General features: G+C 49.4%; 3 protein-coding genes across 7 annotated transcripts; 2 read left to right on the top strand and 1 right to left on the bottom strand.

Moving 5' to 3' along the window:
- Nucleotides 1–1,605: 1,605 nt before the first annotated feature.
- Nucleotides 1,606–11,255, top strand: slc22a23b (solute carrier family 22 member 23b). 3 transcript variants are annotated; one of them, XM_086115058.1, is made up of 10 exons: nt 1,606–2,151; nt 3,064–3,167; nt 3,595–3,749; nt 5,887–6,073; nt 6,192–6,319; nt 6,608–6,710; nt 7,824–8,050; nt 8,430–8,462; nt 8,544–8,667; nt 9,430–11,255. In XM_086115058.1, exons 1-10 carry the CDS (start codon nt 1,738–1,740, stop codon nt 9,848–9,850), a joined length of 1,896 nt encoding a protein of 631 aa, XP_085971184.1. In that variant the 5' UTR covers nt 1,606–1,737; the 3' UTR covers nt 9,851–11,255. The 3 variants fall into 3 exon arrangements, with proteins under 3 accessions (XP_085971184.1, XP_085971183.1, XP_085971182.1); XM_086115057.1 differs by having other exon boundaries at nt 6,605–6,710; XM_086115056.1 differs by having other exon boundaries at nt 8,430–8,667.
- Nucleotides 11,142–12,603, bottom strand: psmg4 (proteasome (prosome, macropain) assembly chaperone 4). Its single transcript, XM_086115065.1, has 3 exons — nt 12,326–12,603; nt 11,805–11,880; nt 11,142–11,480 (listed from the first exon to the last, which is right to left on the bottom strand). Exons 1-3 carry the CDS (start codon nt 12,500–12,502, stop codon nt 11,359–11,361), a joined length of 375 nt encoding a protein of 124 aa, XP_085971191.1. The 5' UTR covers nt 12,503–12,603; the 3' UTR covers nt 11,142–11,358.
- A 21-nt stretch (nt 12,604–12,624) lies between these two features.
- On the top strand, nt 12,625–19,178 carry LOC147203150 (serine/threonine-protein kinase MAK-like). 3 transcript variants are annotated; one of them, XM_086115060.1, is made up of 16 exons: nt 12,625–12,707; nt 12,823–13,021; nt 13,122–13,283; nt 13,802–13,856; nt 14,081–14,202; nt 14,314–14,396; nt 14,755–14,887; nt 15,012–15,183; nt 15,279–15,446; nt 15,556–15,879; nt 15,961–16,157; nt 17,191–17,312; nt 17,684–17,794; nt 17,917–18,018; nt 18,166–18,243; nt 18,317–19,178. In XM_086115060.1, the coding sequence occupies exons 3-16, from the start codon at nt 13,183–13,185 to the stop codon at nt 18,472–18,474; spliced, it is 1,926 nt and encodes a 641-aa protein (XP_085971186.1). In that variant the 5' UTR covers nt 12,625–12,707; nt 12,823–13,021; nt 13,122–13,182; the 3' UTR covers nt 18,475–19,178. The 3 variants fall into 3 exon arrangements, with proteins under 3 accessions (XP_085971186.1, XP_085971187.1, XP_085971188.1); XM_086115061.1 differs by having other exon boundaries at nt 12,625–13,021; nt 17,690–17,794; XM_086115062.1 differs by lacking the exons at nt 12,625–12,707; nt 12,823–13,021; nt 13,122–13,283; nt 14,314–14,396 and having other exon boundaries at nt 13,301–13,856.
- The last annotated feature ends 105 nt before the right edge of the window (nt 19,179–19,283 follow it).

Raw genomic sequence — 19,283 nt, 5'->3', positions numbered from 1 at the left:
AAAGCAGTAATTGTTTCTGCTGGCCGAGTGGAATAAGTAACAAGAGCATTCGACGTAAAAGTGGTCAGGAGGTTCCCGCATCCCCAATTTGCGGCCGTGCTACAAAATGCCAGCCTCTCTACGGTTATCACTAGCCGGTGCCACCTGCATTAAAAACAACCAGTTCTGTTATTTGGACCGCGACCGCTTGGCCAGTTCAATCTTTGAAGGACTTGGACATGGCGGACATGATCACATGTCCTCGGGCATGACATTATAATACGTGCTCAGTAGAATTTTAAGGTGGGGTCACTTTCTCTTCGAAGCAACAGGAATGCCCGCTCTGCTATGTGTTCTACGGGTGTGGCTGGCAGATGACACACACATAGTTAGTTTATCCTCAGCCGCCCCCCCCCTCCCTCTCCTCTCCTCCCCTCTCTTACTTGCATAGCATCTGAGCATGAAGGGGAGGACGTTCGATTCAGGCAACCAAATGACGGTTGCATTCAAACAACTTTCCACACACACACACACACACATAAACACACACACACATACACGCACACAATCAGTTATGAGGACCAGCTGCTCACTCCATTCCAAGGTCTCTCTCCAGTGCCGTGTGACCTTGTAGCGATCCAGCAGAAATGCTCTCCCAGGGTGAAGCAACCGACTTCTCTTGGGTGCCGAAAACGACGCCGGGACAGACGTGAATTTTGTGATACTTTGTCGCCCCCGTGCGGCCAAACACCGTCACATCCCACACGCCCGCCCCCTACCCGAACGCTCTTTTGTCTTCTCAACCCAGAAAATATTGCTACAGAGGTCAAGGAACTGCACGCGCACACGAATCCCTCCGTGTGCACGTTAAAAGCAGCGGTCGGAACGAAATGTGCGACACGCCCGCCTGGAGGATTTTGGTCCGCTTTTCGAGGAAGAAGCCGCACAAAGGAGATCGTTGTTGACTGGAGATTGCTCACCACTGGTGCAGTCGCCCTTTTTCAGACGCTCCGACGGCAGAGCATAGCGCGACCGGGGGAGGGCGGGTTTAAGCCCCCACCCCCACATCGCACCACAACCCCGCCCCCCTCCTCCCAGATTTCTGCGACCCCCTTGGGTCCAGTCTCCCGCTGACGACACGGTAGCAACATACAGTATTCCTCCGCGTGTGTAAATGTACCCCCCCCCCCCCCACAGCGCATCAAAGCGGCGTCGAACCGGCGATGGCAGAGAGCCCGGATTGAGTTTTGCACTTGAAGACCCCCCAGAACTGGCTTCGAACGAGATCTGTTGTGGCGCGCGCGGATGACCTCGCAGCAGATGTTTAGATGAAATTCTCTCCCTTCCCCTTCCACGCAGGCCCGGCTGGCCCAGATCGGCTCCACGTGGATGGATCCCACCGTGGGGGGTGCACGCGCGGAACACAAAGCCCGCGCTCGCCCGAGCAGTCCGTTCCTCTCAGGGAGATTCCCCCCAGCGTTCTGAAACAACCTCTGCACCCGGACTTGGCTTCGGGACCCCTCGCAGAGGACACGAGGACAACTGCAATGTGATTCGCGTTTACGCCACAGACCCGCTTTTTTGGGGGGGGGTGGGGGTGGGAGGGGATCTTTTTGTTGTTGTTGTTGCTTTTGCTACGGTCCGGATTGATCTGCGACGTGAGCCCCCTTTTGTGTCCGACGGGGCTCGAAGAGAGAGAGAGAGAGGCGGGGTGGGGGTGGGCTGTCGCGGCCAGCTGCTCCGTTGGACCGGGCGGCGATGGCAGCCGGTCGCCCGCAGCCGCCCGAGAACGTCTTCGCGCCGCTCGATCAGCCGGCGCCGAGGCTGCTGCCGCACGTCGACGCCTCGGTTCTGCCGTCCCTGGGGGGGTTCGGCAGGCACCAGAAGCAGCTCGTCGTCCTGACCTGGATCCCGGCATTGTTCATCGGCTTTAGCCAGTTCTCGGATTATTTCCTCCTGGCGCAGCCCAACGCCACATGTTTGCAACCTTGGGCGAACGGCAGCCAGTGGACCGCGGCGCCCAACCCGCTCAGCGGCACCGACGACGTGCCGGCGCTTCAGCCGCCGGTCAACGGCACCGGGGCTGAGGGCGGCGGCGGCGGTCTGCCGTGCGCCTGCGAGGAGAGGACACTGGAGCTGCGCACGGGACTTAGCCAGAATGTGGTTACCAAGGTAACGAGAGAGCACCCACACCGGCCCCCAAATATTCGCCCGGGGGAAGGAAAAAAAAAATTCTTTTCTGTCGACCGTGACAGGGCTTCATCGTCACTGCCTTGTGCCGAGGCGAAAGTAGCATCCGATACAAATACAAACGCCGCTCACCCACTGACCTCAATCCGAGCTCGAGAGTGTGTGTGCGCACGCGCGCGCCCCGATAAAATGTGCTCATCTGCACTATTTGCATATTGCGAGAGTATTTTTTCTCGCAGTATTTCGCTTGAGCGATGGAGCGAGATACTCCTGCAATGAGACTTGAGAATGACTTGAGCGACCGCAGTGATTTGTTTCCAATTGATGCAAAGATGAAAAGACGATCAAACCTCTTCCCCAGTTGGCCAAACAACGTCAAGTTCAGCAGAGCAAAATAACCTCAAACCGTTGAAACCTTCCTCCGGGTGTGATCATCGCCTGTGGCATAAAACCGATGGAAAATACAAACAAATTGTCCCAAGTGTCCGCCTTTGACTTCCTCCCCTTTTGCGTCTCTGTAGCTGCTTGGCCGTGTCGGTGGCGTCGTGCGTAAATCTCTGTTCAAGACCAACACTCATTTCACACGCAGTTCTTTCTTTCTTTCTTTCTTTTTTTTTCTCCACACGCGTCCTTGTGTAACGTTCACCAGGCGAGCGCCGCTTCGTGTGTTCTTTCTCAATTTTGAAAGTGTTCAATTCAGAAACGTTCTCCAAATGTTTTCCTATACTCCCGGCCGTCGTGATATGTTTTCAACGGTGTTGTCATTGGAATTGACATGAAACGCTTCAGCCGCTGCAATTGATTGTCCGTTTTGAAACGGGTGCTTGTTGTACTCTAAAGCTGAAAAGTGTCCTCTCTGATATGTTTTTGTTTTTGTTTTGTGTGTGTTGACAGTGGAACTTGGTGTGTGACTCGGCCTGGAAGGTCCATATTGCCAAATTTTCATTGCTCGTGGGCTCAATATTTGGCTACCTCGTGATGGGCGTGATGGCCGACTGGTATGTTCCTTTCCTATCCGTTGCTTTTCGAAAATTGCTGTTTCATTTGCTTTTGATTCCATAGTTCAAACCCGCATTGGATTTGATTCCAGCGGAAAGTCAACTTGGCCCTTTATGTCCAAAAACTGTGCGCTCTGGCCTGGTCTCCACCCGGAGCGCCAGCTGAGCGGCCTCGTGGGTGGGGGTGGGACACATTGTGTCTTGGATCAGTAACTATGGAAACCATGTAAAGAAATAGCTTCACTTGACCTACTGACCAAAAGGACCCCCCCCCCCCCCGCCCCCAAACTAGGAAGTCCACATAGCCTGGAGCAAACAATGGCCCGTATTTGCCTCGTTGCCGGGCAATTAGCTTGCATTGGCGGTCGGTGGCCGTTTTTCAACACTTTGTCTGGACTTTGTTTTTCTTCTTCTCTCTGCTTCCAAGGTTCGGTCGACACCCGGTGTTGATTCTCTCTGTGCTCTTCATGCTGGTGTTTGGTTTGAGTGTTGCCTTCTCTGTAAATGTCACCATGTTCAGCACCTTGCGCTTCTTTGAGGGTTTCTGCTTGGCGGGCCTCGCTCTCTCTCTCTACGTGCTCAGTAAGTACACGCCTTTGACACCTGTCTGCTTTTTGGCTCTGCCATGGGTGGGTTGTTTTTTGTTTTTTTTTGTTTGTTTTTTGCCTGACTTCTGTCTCGCCCGCATGCTTTCAATCCCACGGTGTCAGTGCTTGTCTCTTACGTGCTCTGTGATTGGCTGGCACCGCGACGTGCGGTGAGGAGAGGCCAGGGAAGTAAAGCCTCACCTCCATCACAAAAAAGTAAAACCAGTAACGATTAGATCAAAATATTTTACATTTTAGTCCTATGCTCTGTTTCATTTTGAATCCAATCATTTCATAGTCCAAATGTTGAATTTGGGAATTTCCTGTTCAACTACATGGACATGATGTGAAGTGAGGCAGCGGGCAGTCTGCCTCACTCAGATGAAAGTCCATCACTCAAATAGAAAAATTGTACAAAATACGAAAAGCTGTTTGTGCAATTAGAACAGAGTCATTCGCGTTATTGCAGCCGTGTAAACACCCGAACGGTTTGCTCTCCCTCATTTGACAACCTCATTCCATTCTTTCTCCCAACAGAAACGCCGAATGCTAATTTGAAATCTATTTTCACTGAAATCTTCCTTCTGCAGCCCCTCCCTCGGATTCATTGCCTTCTCTTTTCCCCGCTCGACCATGTTATTATTAGCACACGCGCGCTCGCTTATTTTCCGGAGCTTCCTTTCAAAGCTTTCACCATTTGGTTATCTCGCCGCGGCATGCAGTCCACAATGAAGTCTCATCGGCCCAAATATGCCCATGCGGTCGGGGTACTCTGTGCATATTTGCGCGTGGCGGCCATTCGGGACGTGTTTATCGGGTGCTCGTAGAGCACCTTGCAGGGCCATCCTGGTGGGAGCTGTGTCCTCCCCGTGTTTGTTTTTCAACTTATGTCCGCGGTGATCATTCTCGTTTCAACATACCTACCGTCAGAGAGTTGGGTTCAAAGAGAGAAAGCCATTCCAATCCGACTCTGATGCTGCTCCCTACTGGTTAAATCCTGTATTAAATCGTTACCCCTCTACGCATCTCCGGACAGCTCCGTCGTACGACAGTGGTGAGCTGTCGCCCGAAGGCCGTTGTCGTGCTCCCAGCGAAGTCTGCGAGCGAGTAACAGCTGACACAAAGTCAGCGCATGTGGCCCCACTCTCACTCCAGTTTCTGTTTTCGCCAACTGTTTGTTTCATTTGCCAAGACGGGGGAGGCCCTGGTGAATGAATCGGGGGGAGGAGGAGGAGGAGGAGGAGGAGTAATCATGGGGGATGGGGTGAGACATCTAAGTGGTAAGAACAGGCAGCGAGAGCGAGACGATACCAGGATGAGCCCATACGCAGGGTGTGGGGGCGGGTAGGGGGGCACTGACATAATCAGCACAAGCACGACCATTCTGCTTCTCAGAACAAAAGCTCTGTGCCATTGTTGTGCGGGTTGAGTGTGTTCGTGTGGGCGCAATATCCCAATCGAGCTGGCGGCAGTTGAAACCACCACAGGGACTTGGGCTTTTCTTTTCTTTTTTTGTTACAGCATGTGCACAAAGTTGTTTTTTTCCCCAAAATGTCACGCCTGTAACTCTGTACATTTGATTAAAATCACAATTGCAAGAAGAAAAGGCACTCTCAAGTGCAGATACTTACGGAACGGCGAGTACTCAAATGGAAGTGGTAATGAAGCGCACTCAGACGAGCAGCGAATCGTCTTCCAAGACGATGTGCTAACCAAGATGCCAAAATGGCAGCCATGTTGGAAGGGGCCAAGCTCCCATCAAAGGCAATACGTGGACATAGAAATGAAGTCGTAACGTTTCTCAACCAGTTTTCTTGAGGTTGACTTTTTCGTCAATGCCAAAATGTGTTCCAGCAGGACAGAACATGAGAAGAAAAAGTCCTTTTCTTTTGTCATTCCCAGTTCCCTTGTTGTTAATTGCAAGCGGATCGGTTTCCTTGACGTACATACACACGGAATGAAGTCATGCTATTGCCCCCCCCCCCCCAGCTTAGCATTGCCATAGACAAGCACCTAAAAAAATACAGCTACCCCTCTTCATATTTTTTTTAGCTGTTGAAAAGCTTCAAGGCATGTTTTTTTTTGTCCAAAGATTTAATTATTTTTTTTTTTTCCTGCTCTCTTCATTTTAGGGGTTGAACTTTGCTTGCCGGCCTGGCGTTTCTCCATGACCATGGTGGCCAGTTTCCTGATGGTCGGAGGGCAGCTACTTATGCCCGGGGTGGCCGCTTTGTGCCGCAATTGGCCGGACCGAGATGACTGGCAGGTCCTGCAGATTGTAATCATCAGTCCTTTCGTGTTGATGCTGCCCTACGTGTGGTGAGTTCACCGAAACTCTTTCTCGGGACAACGCGCACATCGCAGAGGGCAATCTTGTCGCGTTGGCAAAAGGTGACCTTTGACATCATTGTTGTTTTGCACATATTTGCGATTGCAGGATTTTTCCCGAATCGTTCCGCTGGCTGTTGACCACCCAGCACTACAGACGCTCAAAAGCGATGATGCTGCGCATTGCAAGAAGGAACCACGTTGACATGGCGACCGAACCCAGCGGAGTTCTTTCAGGTGAAAAATATCTCCATTTTTTTTTCGTCTTTCTTTGTCATACATTATTTTTTCTTTCTTTGGAATGCATTGACAAAAATCTTCAAACTTTCTATGGGACATGACAAAAGTTACATTCCAGATATACTCTAACTCAGTGCTGTAAACAAAGTCGGGAAGGTAGTAAAGCGCGGTACAATTGGAGCAGAAACACAGCCGTGATGGCGTCCTGTTTGTATTTCAAGTCGTGACATGACAATAGTCTGGCGAAAGCGTCTCAAGGCGCCGGTGTGTCATGTTTTCCAGCAGAGCTGGAGCAGGAGCTGCACAAGAAACCCCAGCGGACCTGCGTCGTGAAGATGATGAGCACCAGGAACCTGTGGAAAAACATCGTGGTGCTGTGTGTCAACTCGTAAGTGTCTTTTCACCTTCACTTCTGATCTGCTTTGCGCGGTGAACGTGCGGATCATGGAACGACAGAATCCACAGGAAAAGGAGCCTTTCCGTGTTTTTCCCCACTTCGCTTTCATGATCACATTCATTTCAATTTCTTTCCCTGTAAGGATCAAGGTGCCAAATCTGGCCTGAAGTCCAAAATGATCCTCTGTGTCGCCATTAACTCATTCACTCCCAAAGACGTTTTTAAACGTCTTTTCAGACTTCGTCCAGAATTGGCTGGTACTGAATGAGTTAACAGTGTTGGCAATATTTGCCTTGAAAAAGTAACTCCACCCATCCATTCTCCGAACTGCGCATCATCACGAGGGTCGCGGGCTCGCTGGAGCCTATCCCCCCCCCCCCCCACCCGCACACCCACCCCGATGTCTTGGGGGCATTATGCAGGGTGCCCCCCAAACGGGTTGTCGGCCAATTGCAGCTCACGAAAAAGTCACTGACTTGTTTGACTGATTACGTGATTGAAAAGGGAACAGAAAATATTACTGATCACTTGCAAATTTTATCAAATACTAAATATTATTAACAACATAGTTCTACAAATTGCACAAAGATGATCGGAAAAGGAAAACAGAAAAAAGAAGTTGCGCACCCTGTGAAACGTTCAATTAGGATTTGAGAACCAACAGCTCCTCCTAGTGGCAAAACAAAGTACGGGTAAACCTCAAGAGCTGTTTCAATGGTGGCCGACTGCCGGTGAGCACGTCATTGGTTCGATTCACGGGCCCCGGCTTCCCCGTGTGGAGTTTGCATGTGCCTGCGTGGGTTTTCTCTGGGTACTTTACTTTCCTCCCACATTCCAAAAACCCGCATGCTCGGTTTATGGAAGGTTCGAAAATTGTCCCAGGGTGTGCTTTTGTGAGCGCGGATACTTGTTGGTCTACGTGTGCCCTGCGATTGGCCGGCAACTGGTTCAGGGTGTGTGCCGTCTCCTGCCCCGAGAGCGGCTGGGATAAGTTCCGGCACGCCCGCGGCCATTGTGAGGATAAAGCGGTTCAGAAAATGCACGGACGGACGGACGGACAGACGTCAGCTCTTGCGCATTCCTTACTTGTGTGCCTCTTTTCAGGTTGACGGGCTACGGGATACACCACTGCTTCGCTCGAAGTATGATGGATCCGGAAGCCCAGCCCACCGCTTTGTGCCACACGGACTACTACACCATGGCCGGCATCGCTGTGGCGACGTGCATGGCGCTGTGCCCCATGGTCGGGCTGATGGGCCGACGCGGAGGCCTTCTGACCTTCATGATCATCACGGCCCTCGCCTCGCTCCTGCAGCTGGGCTTGCTCAATTGTCAGTTGGTTATTATTGGATGGAAGATGATGCGACAGCTCCCCGTTTTTCTTTCATCGTTAATTATGATTACTTGTGTGATAGTAGAAGTTTTATTGACCGAGTCAAAGGTCGTTGTCCTGGTTAGTCTTCCGCGCTTCCATTCGTAAAAATATTGGGCACCCCTGGCGCGGATCAGATCAACGAGTTCATTCTGAATCCTCGGTGGGGAGGATTTTCCACAGGGGAGATGCAATCAATTAAAGCTGACTAGGTTTGGAGGGATGTGCTTGTTGCTTGTGTCACAGCTGCCAAGTAGGATTTTTTTTGGGGGGGGAGGTTTTCACCAATAGCATCTTTTCTTTTCTGCCCCCACATGCCACCCACGGATGCCATCCAGTGATTGGAAAGTACAGCCTTCGCTATGACACTGGTACGATGCAACTTTGCGTTTGGTCACATCGGACGATTGTGTTTTTTTTTCTTACCTGCCTTTTCGTTCTTTTGGGAGCAGTTCTGCGGGACAGTCTGAAGAGGAAATTCTCCGTGGCCTTCTCCATCATTGGCATGTTCTCGTCTCACGCTGTCAGCACCCTCAGCATTTTCTTTTGCGCTGAAATCACACCGACAGTCATCAGGTAACGCTCGACCGTCATGAGGACACGATCAAGAGATCGGCGAGGGCGGGGCCCCCTTCTTACTGCCGCGGTTCATTCCGTTTAAGAGTCACTCATTTGGAATTGAAATGAATGAGTGGTACAAATTCAGTGCACCTATTGCACAATATACAGAAATGAAGTTAGAGGGACGGGTCAAATATTTTTCCCATGTGTCAATGTGGTTGCAGGTTGCGATATGAATATTTTGGTTCCCTCATTTAGGCGTATGGCAGAATTCAAATATTAGGCCCGTGCCACCTTTCCCACCAACTGACCCCACGGTGTCAGGATGGGAAACAACACTCTCATTCCGAACGTGGGGACACCTCAGGGATGCGTCCTCAGTCCCCTCCTCTACTCTCACTAGACCTTTGCAAAGTACAACAACAGAACAATGGACATCCAGTCAATTGTTCAGCCCTGACTGACAACCGAAGCCATTTGCGCCTTTCGCAAATAATAGGGTGTTGGGAATCAGGTTTATCCCCCTACGTTTTATTGCACGCACAACACATGCATGAGTGAGCGCCATAACTGAAAATGATGCACTCTTTATTTACCGCAAGTCAAATGTTGTTCGTTGCCTGAGCTATGACCATTTTCAAATGAGGTGGCGCGGGTCTTCACCAAAGACTCCATTTTGACTGTAGGTGTGAACTTGAACGTGTCACCTCGCCGCGAACCTCGTGACGAGATCGGAAGGATGCACGTGTTTAGTAAATGCTCTTTGTCGTGGATCAGGGGTGGAGGTCTGGGTCTGGTCTTGGCCAGCGCCGGCTTCGGCATGCTGACGGCACCCATCATGGAGTTGCACAACCAGAAGGGCTACTTCCTGCATCACGTGATCTTCGCTTGCTGCACGCTGCTGTGCATCATCTGCCTGCTGCTGCTCCCCGAGCCGCGTGGCCAGCCGCTGCCCGAGACCCTGGCCGACGGAGAGACGTTCACCCGCCAAACCTTGCTCCATCCGGGCGAGCAGCACCTTCTTCTGGCCAAGAGCGACAGGGACTACTCGCGCGTCCACGACACCCCGCTTCACCTGTCCGCCACGGGCGGCGCCACCGTAGCGGCGGCCACCGCTCTGGCGGCGGTACCCGCCTCCTACTCCTTGGCGACCGGCGGCGAGGTGATTGGCAACCACGCGATGGCCAATGGCGTTTGAGCACAACTGCACTGACTTCCTCGGCGATGAGCAGGACTGGATGGCCATTTTGAACTTGGGATTCAACCACTTTTGTTAGGAACCAGATGATGTCGATCAAGGTAAATTTGTCACTTGTCGTAAAATTTGTCATTCAAGAATTGCCAAAATATTTGACATGACTTGTATTTCTCAAAAGTCTCCCGCGGTGCACTGCTCTCGACTCTGTTCTTTGAGGCTTTTTTCCCCAGGTCAGAGGAGCCGATGAAGGCAAATGAAGCAGCGGTTGCCGTCTTCTAATTGTTATTTTGCACTACAAATAGTGACGGGAAGATGAAGCTTCAAAGTTGCTTCAGGAACCAGGTGCATTTTTTTTGACTCCTCTCCGTGGCACCGTTGGTGTAATTAAGGGGTTTTAGAAATGTGCTATCAGCTCGATGTTGAACAGAGAGTGCCACCCGGAGGAGTCAAAAAATATAACAACAAATTTCAAGCTCCATTTTCCAATCACTAACTGCAAGTCGAGAGACACAATCAAGCACCTGTGTTTTTCAGCCAACACATTGCAGAGATAGGGATCGGCTCAACCGCGATCACTGTTTTGCATGAACGGGCACAAAGTCCTACATGTTATTTTTCTTAACGGTGGCACTTTATCCTCCGAGCCCGAGTCAGTGTAGACGCTGATTTTAAAAGTAAGCATGACAGTGGTTGGTGAAGGTGTATGATGGTTGCATGAGCAACCGGAGACCTTGGCGCACCCGTGTATGCGCGTGCACCCATGGGAGACTGCAGCTAATGCGAAAAAGACGGGAGCGTTGAATGGACTTTGAGGTTTTCTTCGAGTAAGTCTGATGATGCGTCTCAACACTTGAAATGGCTTTATCCGTTGTTTTCGATATTTTGTCATGCTGCCCAATTTCACTTGCAAATGTCCTGTTCCATGTCTCACGCTGTGTCCCCTGTACCGTGGTAACAATGTAGTCCTGCTCCTATGAGAAACTAGCCAAGAAAAGCACAATGACAAAAATCAAGGCAAGTGATGATTAGAATAGAGCGGTTTGCCTAAAACAGGGTTGGCTGTTGTTAGAATACTTAGTGTTCATGTTCCATTCAAGAATTATGTGTGATACATCTATTCACCTAACGGTTATTATCGTCGAAGCACCTTTTATAGTGACATTGAAATATTTTGTCTCACTACTACAGACAGAATTGTAGGATCCAACATCTTCCTTGTACTTCTTTAGCATGTATTGTATTTTGGAAAGGGGCAAAAAAGAAAAACAACACACAACCCAGCCACCAAAACCGCTTTTTAAGTCTTATTTTTTAATGATGCATTTCTACCAAAAGCCATAGGCTTACATGTTTTGATAATAAAATCACCTAATTTATTGTGTCAATAAAAGAACACTGGACGTCATCGTGTGTGGTGGATGTCAGTGCAACACATGAGATGAGAGAACAACCTGCGGTTCCGGTCTGTGGACATCCACAGCGGCATAAAAAATAAGCTCGGTGAAAAATCAAAATTTCCCCGGGTGAAGCTCAAGCTCCTTTTTGATTCGGTTTTCCACCAGCAGAGAGAGGCTGGAGTTGGTCATTGGAAGACTGTAACTAACAAAGACTTGCTTTTTGGTCTTCTTTGCTGCAAAACGAGACAGAAACACACAATTAGTACGTTCAAGACTCTTATGTTCATTTTTTTTTTCTTTCCCACATTCTGTTTTAACACATTTGCGTTGTGCAAACATCAAAGTGGGAACTCATGTTGGTAAATCTTCCTATGTGACTTCAGCTGAAAAGGATCATCACTTGTGATCCGGATTCAGACCTGAACTATTTATTGACACAATCGTGTAGCATAAGGTCATGTGGATTTCATTTCAGTGTGAAAACAAACATTTTCGGGAATAATGCGCTAATCACTATCACACCTTTGTATGAAATAAAAGAAGAATCCAGTTAATACCTAATCTCTGTGCCAAAGAATTTGGAGCAGTATCTGAAGGGTCCCCCATCACTAACGTAGATAATGGCATGGAGTCCTGCGCAAAAGACAAGACGGGGTTCAACTGTAGTGAAACACATTTCATGTCAAAATGTTTTCACTTCACGTTTCATTTTCGCCTGGCAACCCCCCCCCCCCCATAAAAAAATAAAAATTCTAATGCACAATGTAGAATTGAATAGAGTGATACGATAGTGGTGTTGAGCAGAAATTTTAGGTCTGAACTTATTCATTTCGTTTGAGTAGGCAACGAAGTGAACAAGGGAGCAATCAAAAAAAAAGAGGGGGGGGCTTTGTGTGGTCACAAAGGAAGAAATGAGATCGGATCACTTCATCGTTGGCACCTTCGTGATCACTTGCATTACATTCAAAGAGGAAAACACATTTCGCGTGACGACACTTTCTGACGAGCTTTTTCTTCCCCTAGAGAAGCAAGTGATGCCAAGTCATTGGCACGTGTTGACGATCCGCTTTGGACTCACGTATTTGCTGCTCATTGAAACCGCCAAGTTGGACAGAAGTGGACTCGAGCCAACCCAGATGAAAAAGGCGCCGCTGAGCTTCATGACGTGAAAGTGAACCGTCTGCTCCATAAATCGCTCCGAAAAGTTGTGAACCGAAATAGGATCCCGCAAGTCCCCGTTTTGTGCTCCACTCATTGTTGCGTGTGTGCGCTACTTCGGGTTGACAAGTAGAAGCGAGCCAGTTGGTCACCACCACCAACAACAACAGCAACTTCCGGGTTAGGACGACGTCGCCAGCCCAAAGCAATCGAACGAATCATTGCTGGTTCGTCGCCTCAGCTTTTGGTTGTGGAATCGGTTGAGGTGCATCATCGCCATCCACTGGACAATCGATGTACTGGTACAGTAAAACGGCTTTGTTTTAATACAAATTTGAGTTCAAATGTGATTTATTGAAAGTGGGTGCAATCTAAGAACGTTTAAGATGCCCCACCTACAACCTGCTCCCGTTTTAGAGCTTGGCGCACTCAGAACCACCAAGCTTCTCCTCTGAGGTTGTTTCCTGGCACACATTCCGAACCACATGTCAACTTAATACATTTCCCCTCACTGGGGATTGTTGTTTGCGGTCAAAGGCTTATCTCTTGTTTAACTGAGAGAGGGACTCCCAACAAACAGCATCCAAACAGTCGAATCTTCTCAGAAGGCGGGCAGGTAAAGGACAAACGCACAACTTGCATTTCAGTCTTTTGAAAGAGAGGAGATGGCTGATTGCCAATCTGAATAAATAATATTGTGTTGTCATGCCTTGCAGGACAGTGAGCGTGGGTTGCACTGCAAAGGTTCTTCTTTAAGGAGGGGGGCCCCAGAGGAAAATGAACCGCTACACTATGCTCAAACAGCTGGGGGATGGCACCTATGGGAGTGTCATCCTGGGCAAGAGCAATGAGACTGGCGAGCTGGTTGCCATCAAGAGGTGAGTGCAGCTATATGACCTTTTGGAAGATGTCAAAAGGTACAAGACAGTATAGTTTTAAGATGGGGGCACGGGGGGCAGAGTGAAACATGTTGGCTCATCCTCGGGCTTACATTCTTAAACTGAATGACGTAAAGTGTCAGCTCAGGATCACTTATGGCAACTTTTCATATGATTGTTTGCATTTGCAATTAGCCAGCGAAGGTAAGCGGAGCTGTTGAGAGTTTTGGAAACACGGGTTAGCGTTTGCCAACAGCCGCCCGCATTTATTGGTGATGATGACGCAATGCAAGCGCGCTGGTCCAGCAGGAAATGGGACAGGACGAAGACCGGCTCACCTGTAGGACGCCTAAAAGGAGCCCATCGTATTTTGCCCAGACAACAAATATGTTCCATTCACAACCCAGGGAAGCCCATTCGAAATGTGTTGGCGAGCCATCGGAAGTACATTTTTAGTTGCGTATGCAATGCTGCGTTCCTAACAATAACCCTGACAAAAACAAAAATGTCATTTTCAGGATGAAAAGGAAGTTTTATTCTTGGGAAGAGTGCATGAATCTGAGGGAGTTGAAGGTGAGAATTTGAGCTGTTTGGAATACTCTGTCACCGGACATTAGGTCGGGGCTGAGTGGACAATTGCGGCCCACCATCTATTTTTCAGCTGCCCGCGAGATGACAAAAAAAAGACATTTGACTTGGGCCACAAAGGCGAGTTAAAAAAAAGTTGAAGGCGGCCCCTCCATATTTCTATTATTTTATTTTTTTTGTTACCGATGACTCTTGTTTTGTCTGTGCAGTCGCTGAAGAAACTAAACCACCCCAATGTAATAAAACTGAAAGAGGTGATAAGGGAAAACGACCATCTCTTCTTTGTCTTCGAGTACATGAGAAAAAACCTGTACCAGCTCATGAATGAGAGGTAAACACGGCTCCGGTCCGGTTTCTCGTGGCTTTGTGTCATTTTCATCTCAAAGCAACATTACCTGGGATCGCGTCAACGTTTCGTTCATTCATTTTCCCCCCCCCCCAGGAACTATGCAATGTTCTCCGAAAACGAGATCAGGAAGATCATGTTTCAAATGTTGTCCGGCTTAGCTTTTATGCACAAACACGGTAAGAAAGTCATGCTTGAAACACCAATGACGTCCCAACACGTCGGCTAGGAGCTAAGTTGGAGAGTAACCCAAGAAGCTGTAGCGCCCATTGACCCCCCCCCAGCCCCCCAAAAAAAGAGATTGGTTCACTTCTTTCAATTTTAGACGCTCCTCTCTCCTCTGCGCCATCTTGAATCTGTGACCTTGTGTACTTCAACATGCCCAAAACATAGCATGTTAAGTTCAATTAAGACTGCAAAAATGTTTCAAAAAGCCTGCTTGTAATTGTAAATGACAGTATACACTGTTACACTGTTCGTTATATGTGCCCCAAAAAAAGCATATGGAAGAGTTTCCAATGACACGTTTGTTTCCAGGGTATTTCCACCGTGACATGAAACCGGAGAACTTGCTCTGCATTGGTCCGGAATTGGTTAAGATAGCAGATTTTGGGCTCGCCAGAGAAATCCGCTCTCAACCGCCATACACTGATTACGTGTCCACCAGATGGTGACACACACACACACACACACACACACACACACACACACATTCTTGCACGCCACATGAAATGCTGCTTTATTGAGAGACAAACAGTAAAACACGTTGTGAGTACGACTTGTTGGTCGAACAGGTACCGAGCTCCCGAAATCCTGCTCAAGTTCACCTCGTACAGCTCACCCATCGACATCTGGGCGGTGGGCTGCATCATGGCGGAGCTGTACACACTGCGCCCCTTGTTTCCTGGCAACAGCGAGGTGGATGAGATCTTCAAGATCTGTCAAGTGCTGGGAACCTTGAAGAAGGTGAGCCGGCAGACGAGAAGTATTTCCCCGTCCGGCTGTTCAACGTAAACATTTGTTTTTTCTTTGGGTTCTTCGTGTCTCCTCTAACATATCAGGCGGATTGGCCCGAGGGCCATAATTTAGCCAGCTCGATGAACTTCCGCTTTCCGAAATGCGTCCCCACCTGCCTCAGCTCTCTGATTCCCAATGCCAGCGATGAAGCCATCACACTGATGAAAGACATGCTGCAGTGGGATCCCAAGAAAAGGCCAAATGCCGCTCAGGTGCACCGGCGTGCTGTCGAAGATCGTGCGCCGGAACGCTAAACGGGGGGGGGGGGGGGGACAACATCTTTTCCTCAACGTGGTCTTTGCTTTTCGCACTTTTTTCCAGGCGCTGCGGTATCCCTACTTTTACGTGGGTCAGTCGCTTGGCGTCCCCCTGAAGTACTGCAAGCAGCACAAGTTTCAGTTCCAGGATGCCAAAGAAGTCACGGAAGAAAAAGCGGTGTGGAAGGCAAGCAAGTTGTCTCAGGAGCCCAAAAAGACCCAAGCGGAGTCACAGAGCAGCAGCCAAGCGCTCCACCAGCAGCCCCTTCAGCCCATCCAACCGTCCCCGCAGACCGCCGACACGCAACAGCAAGCTTGTCCCGACTCGCTCCCGTCAGAGGAACAGCAGGAACCTCTCAGCCTCGTTAAAAACCGCCAGCCGATAGCTGTATGTATCACTCGGGTCCACATCACCCGGGGCGAAATCGAATCCCGCGCTCCTATTTTCTCCCTTCCCGTTCAATAAAAGCCGAGCAAGCCGGCGAACACGGGGCCAGGGAACGGCGTGACCAGAGCGAGGGCCGGACGAAGGCGATGGGGTCAAACGGCAATCAAATCAGTCGACAGCTGGGATGCCGCTGACGAGGCGGATGTCGGCGTTTCCATCTCCAAAAAACCCACCATCAACTCTTTGGGGGATGAAGCCCTTGACGTCTCCGGCGCTTGGTAAGTAGGAAAGGCCATAGGGCTGATTTCAAATCATGTACGGCGTATTACAACTTTTATACGGGGGGGGGGGGGGATAAAAACAATACTGAACCGATCTGACAAGGACCATTTTGGCTCAAATCCAGATCGTCTCACCTGCTGGTAGCCAACAACAATGCCGTCGTCGATCGCTACTATTGTCACGACAAACCAGCAAAAGTAATCCTCACTCGTATATATTTTTTTCATCGCTGCGTACGTTCGGATTGATAAAGGATGATGTGCGCATGCGCGGTAAGCCGTCGTACGGGTTTTTGTTGCTTTATAAGGGGAATCGTAATCATTTATAAGGGCGGCTATTAGCCGAGGTTGACAGGTATGTGGAAATGCCTTGCAAGTGAATACATTGAGGCAAATATATTAGGGGGGTGATGATGATGAATGAATGAGTGATGAAAATATAATTGATAAGTCAAAAATAATTCGCTCTAACTTCTAATGTGACAAGAAATATCGTTCAGAATCTAGTCGAACCTAACCAAAGAGTCGTATAGAAATGACGTTGTAACGGCACCATCTAGGGGCCGCTCGGGTGAACTACACGAGAGTCGATACGTAAACGATAAAAATTCCACTCCGTCGTCGGCAACGCGGCAAGGAGCGACGGTCGTCGCGGCACGAAGACGTCGCAACATACAATAACAAACGAGCGAAGCCCCAACCGCGTTGGCCCGACGCTAGCGGGCCAACGCGGCTAACTGGCGCGCGAACATACGAGTCGCAATTAACCTTGAGATAACGATCACACCACGATGCACTTAGGCTTTTGAAGTAAAAAGGATTCACGGGCCGCGAGGGTGAGATCGAGCTGAACTGACAAGCAATGACTCAAACCCGGAAACGGGAAATGTCTGGAATTGACGTGATACGGAAACGCGTGAGCGCATTACGGCAAACTCAAGGAAGGAGTAGGCTCATTTCATTGCAACATGAGTCTTGTAGCGAGTCTTTCTCATCAGTTCCGAAAGCAAAATCAATCTTTTGTCAATAGTGTTCCAGTGCCAAAAACCTCGATCCCGGGAAAGCCAGCACGCAGCAACGGGCTGGACACAAGTGACTCCACAATCTTGTCTGCCAAGCAACACTACCTGCGGCAGTCCCGATACCTACCGGGTGAGAATGCGCCGTCGAGTCTGACGGGTGCCTTATCACCTTTAACAGAGAGCTGCTACGAAACAGTTTTCCTAAGTAACTAGAAAATGTTGACAAAATATCATTGTTTGCTTGACTGATTTCAGCTTGTTTAACTCATTCACTCCCAAAGACGTTTTTATACGTCTTTTTAGACTTGGTGTAGAATTGACTGGTACTGAATTAAATTTCATGAGGGTAACCCTCAAATGAAAAAGTTTGGACATCCACTGCCTTAGACCCTTTGGGAAAAAAAATGGATTAGTGGACCTTGATTTTTTTTAATTTTTTTAAGTACCCAGCCTTGCAGCGCAGCTCCGGTGAGTTGACCCTGAGCTTTTTGTGCTTTCAAGGTATAGATCCAAAAAGAAGATCTTCAACAGGGAATCGGACAGTCTGCAAAAGCTTGTTGGACATCTTGGGCTTAGCTCAAAGACAAGAACTGGAGCTCCCCGTCCTTAAAGGTCAGCTCTGGCAAGGAGGTCATCGACGGCAACGACCACATGCCTTTTATTTATTTATTTGGGGGGGCCAGGGAAGGGGCTTTCCTCAGACATTAGATTTTTGTCTCGCTTGTCTTCAACAGACTCCTTCATGTCCAAGACAAATATTTCACCTCTTGAGAAGTCCGAAGCCAAAGACACGAAGCAGATGAGTCCACTGGCGCAGATTGGAGGCCCCTCCGCTGGTATGTGCCGTTGTTCGTTTTTCTTTTTTTTTTTTGCATTCTAAATCGACATCGTGCCGCTTGGAGATATCAAAGATTGAATGGTCCCAAAGTATTATTGATGATCTAAACCGATTTTTTTTTTTTTTTTAATCCTTGGATGTTTAGTTGATCTGTCAACCCCTGCTGATCTGAGGATGGACTCCAAAGTCAAACTGTCCAAGAGCACCATCTTCTCCACCAAAGGTACAGTAAAAGCAAGCAACAGGAAAGAAATTGAAAGCGTGTCATTCTGACTCGCGACTCTGCGGCCATTCAGACAACCAGCTCGACCACGATGACTTCCGCGCTCCTCCAATCCCCTGTCCCTGTCCCAGTGCCGGCTTCTCCGGAACCAACACCTTCTCCAGAAACGCAAACATCCCGCCGGTTCACGGCCGGGTAGACTGGACCGCCAAATACGGAGGCAACCGATAAAACACCCGAGCAGCGTGAACGGGGACCGCGTGCTGCGTTCTTCTCATTTTCCATCACAAATTTGTCAGACGCCGATGAGCCAAAGGCACGCGCACGACCCTCCTGAAGAGAAGCGGATTCGAAAATCCATGGAAGGAATTAATGAATCGGCGGCGGCACGGTCGTCGGCTGGTTAGCACGTCGGCCTTTCGGTGCAGAGGTGCAGGGTTCAATTCCGGCTAGGTTCTTCCACCCCCCCCCCCCCGCCCCCCCCGCCATGCCCTGCGCTGGTTTCCTCCCACATTCCAGGAACATGCACGGCAGGTTCACAGAACACTCGAAATTGTCCCACGGTGTGATTGTGAGCGCGAATGGTCGCTTGTCTATGTGTGCCCTGCGATGGGCTGGCAGCCCGTTGAGGGTGTCCCCCCCCCCCCCCGCCCGCCTACTACCCAAAGACGATTGCGAGCGGCGCCATCGCGCCCGCGACCCCCCTGAGGAGGAGCGGATTAGAGAAATGAATGGATGAATCCGCTTCCCTGAAAAGATTGAAGACGATTGAGGTTTTTGTACTTTTCCAGAATGAACTCTCCCATCGAGCGCGTGCATCTTAACCGGGCGGTTGTTGAAAGAATACTTGTGTGAGCTTAGTTTGTCTTTTCTAGACAGTTTGCAAGTCACTCCCCATCAGCTATCTAAAAAAAATAAAAGAAATTATGAAACTGGCCGGGAGATGTTCCATTCTGGACTTCATTCCTGCATCCAACGTCAGGTTTCTTCAATCTGAATTTGTAAATGTACTAGTTTACCCCCCCCCCCCCACACACACC

The sequence above is a fragment of the Hippocampus guttulatus genome, chromosome 7, assembly GCF_054856545.1.
Source record: "Hippocampus guttulatus isolate MCC_2025c chromosome 7, RoL_Hgut_1.0, whole genome shotgun sequence".
NCBI classification, from domain to species: domain Eukaryota; kingdom Metazoa; phylum Chordata; class Actinopteri; order Syngnathiformes; family Syngnathidae; genus Hippocampus; species Hippocampus guttulatus.
This window is presented reverse-complemented; position numbering and strand designations above follow the sequence as displayed.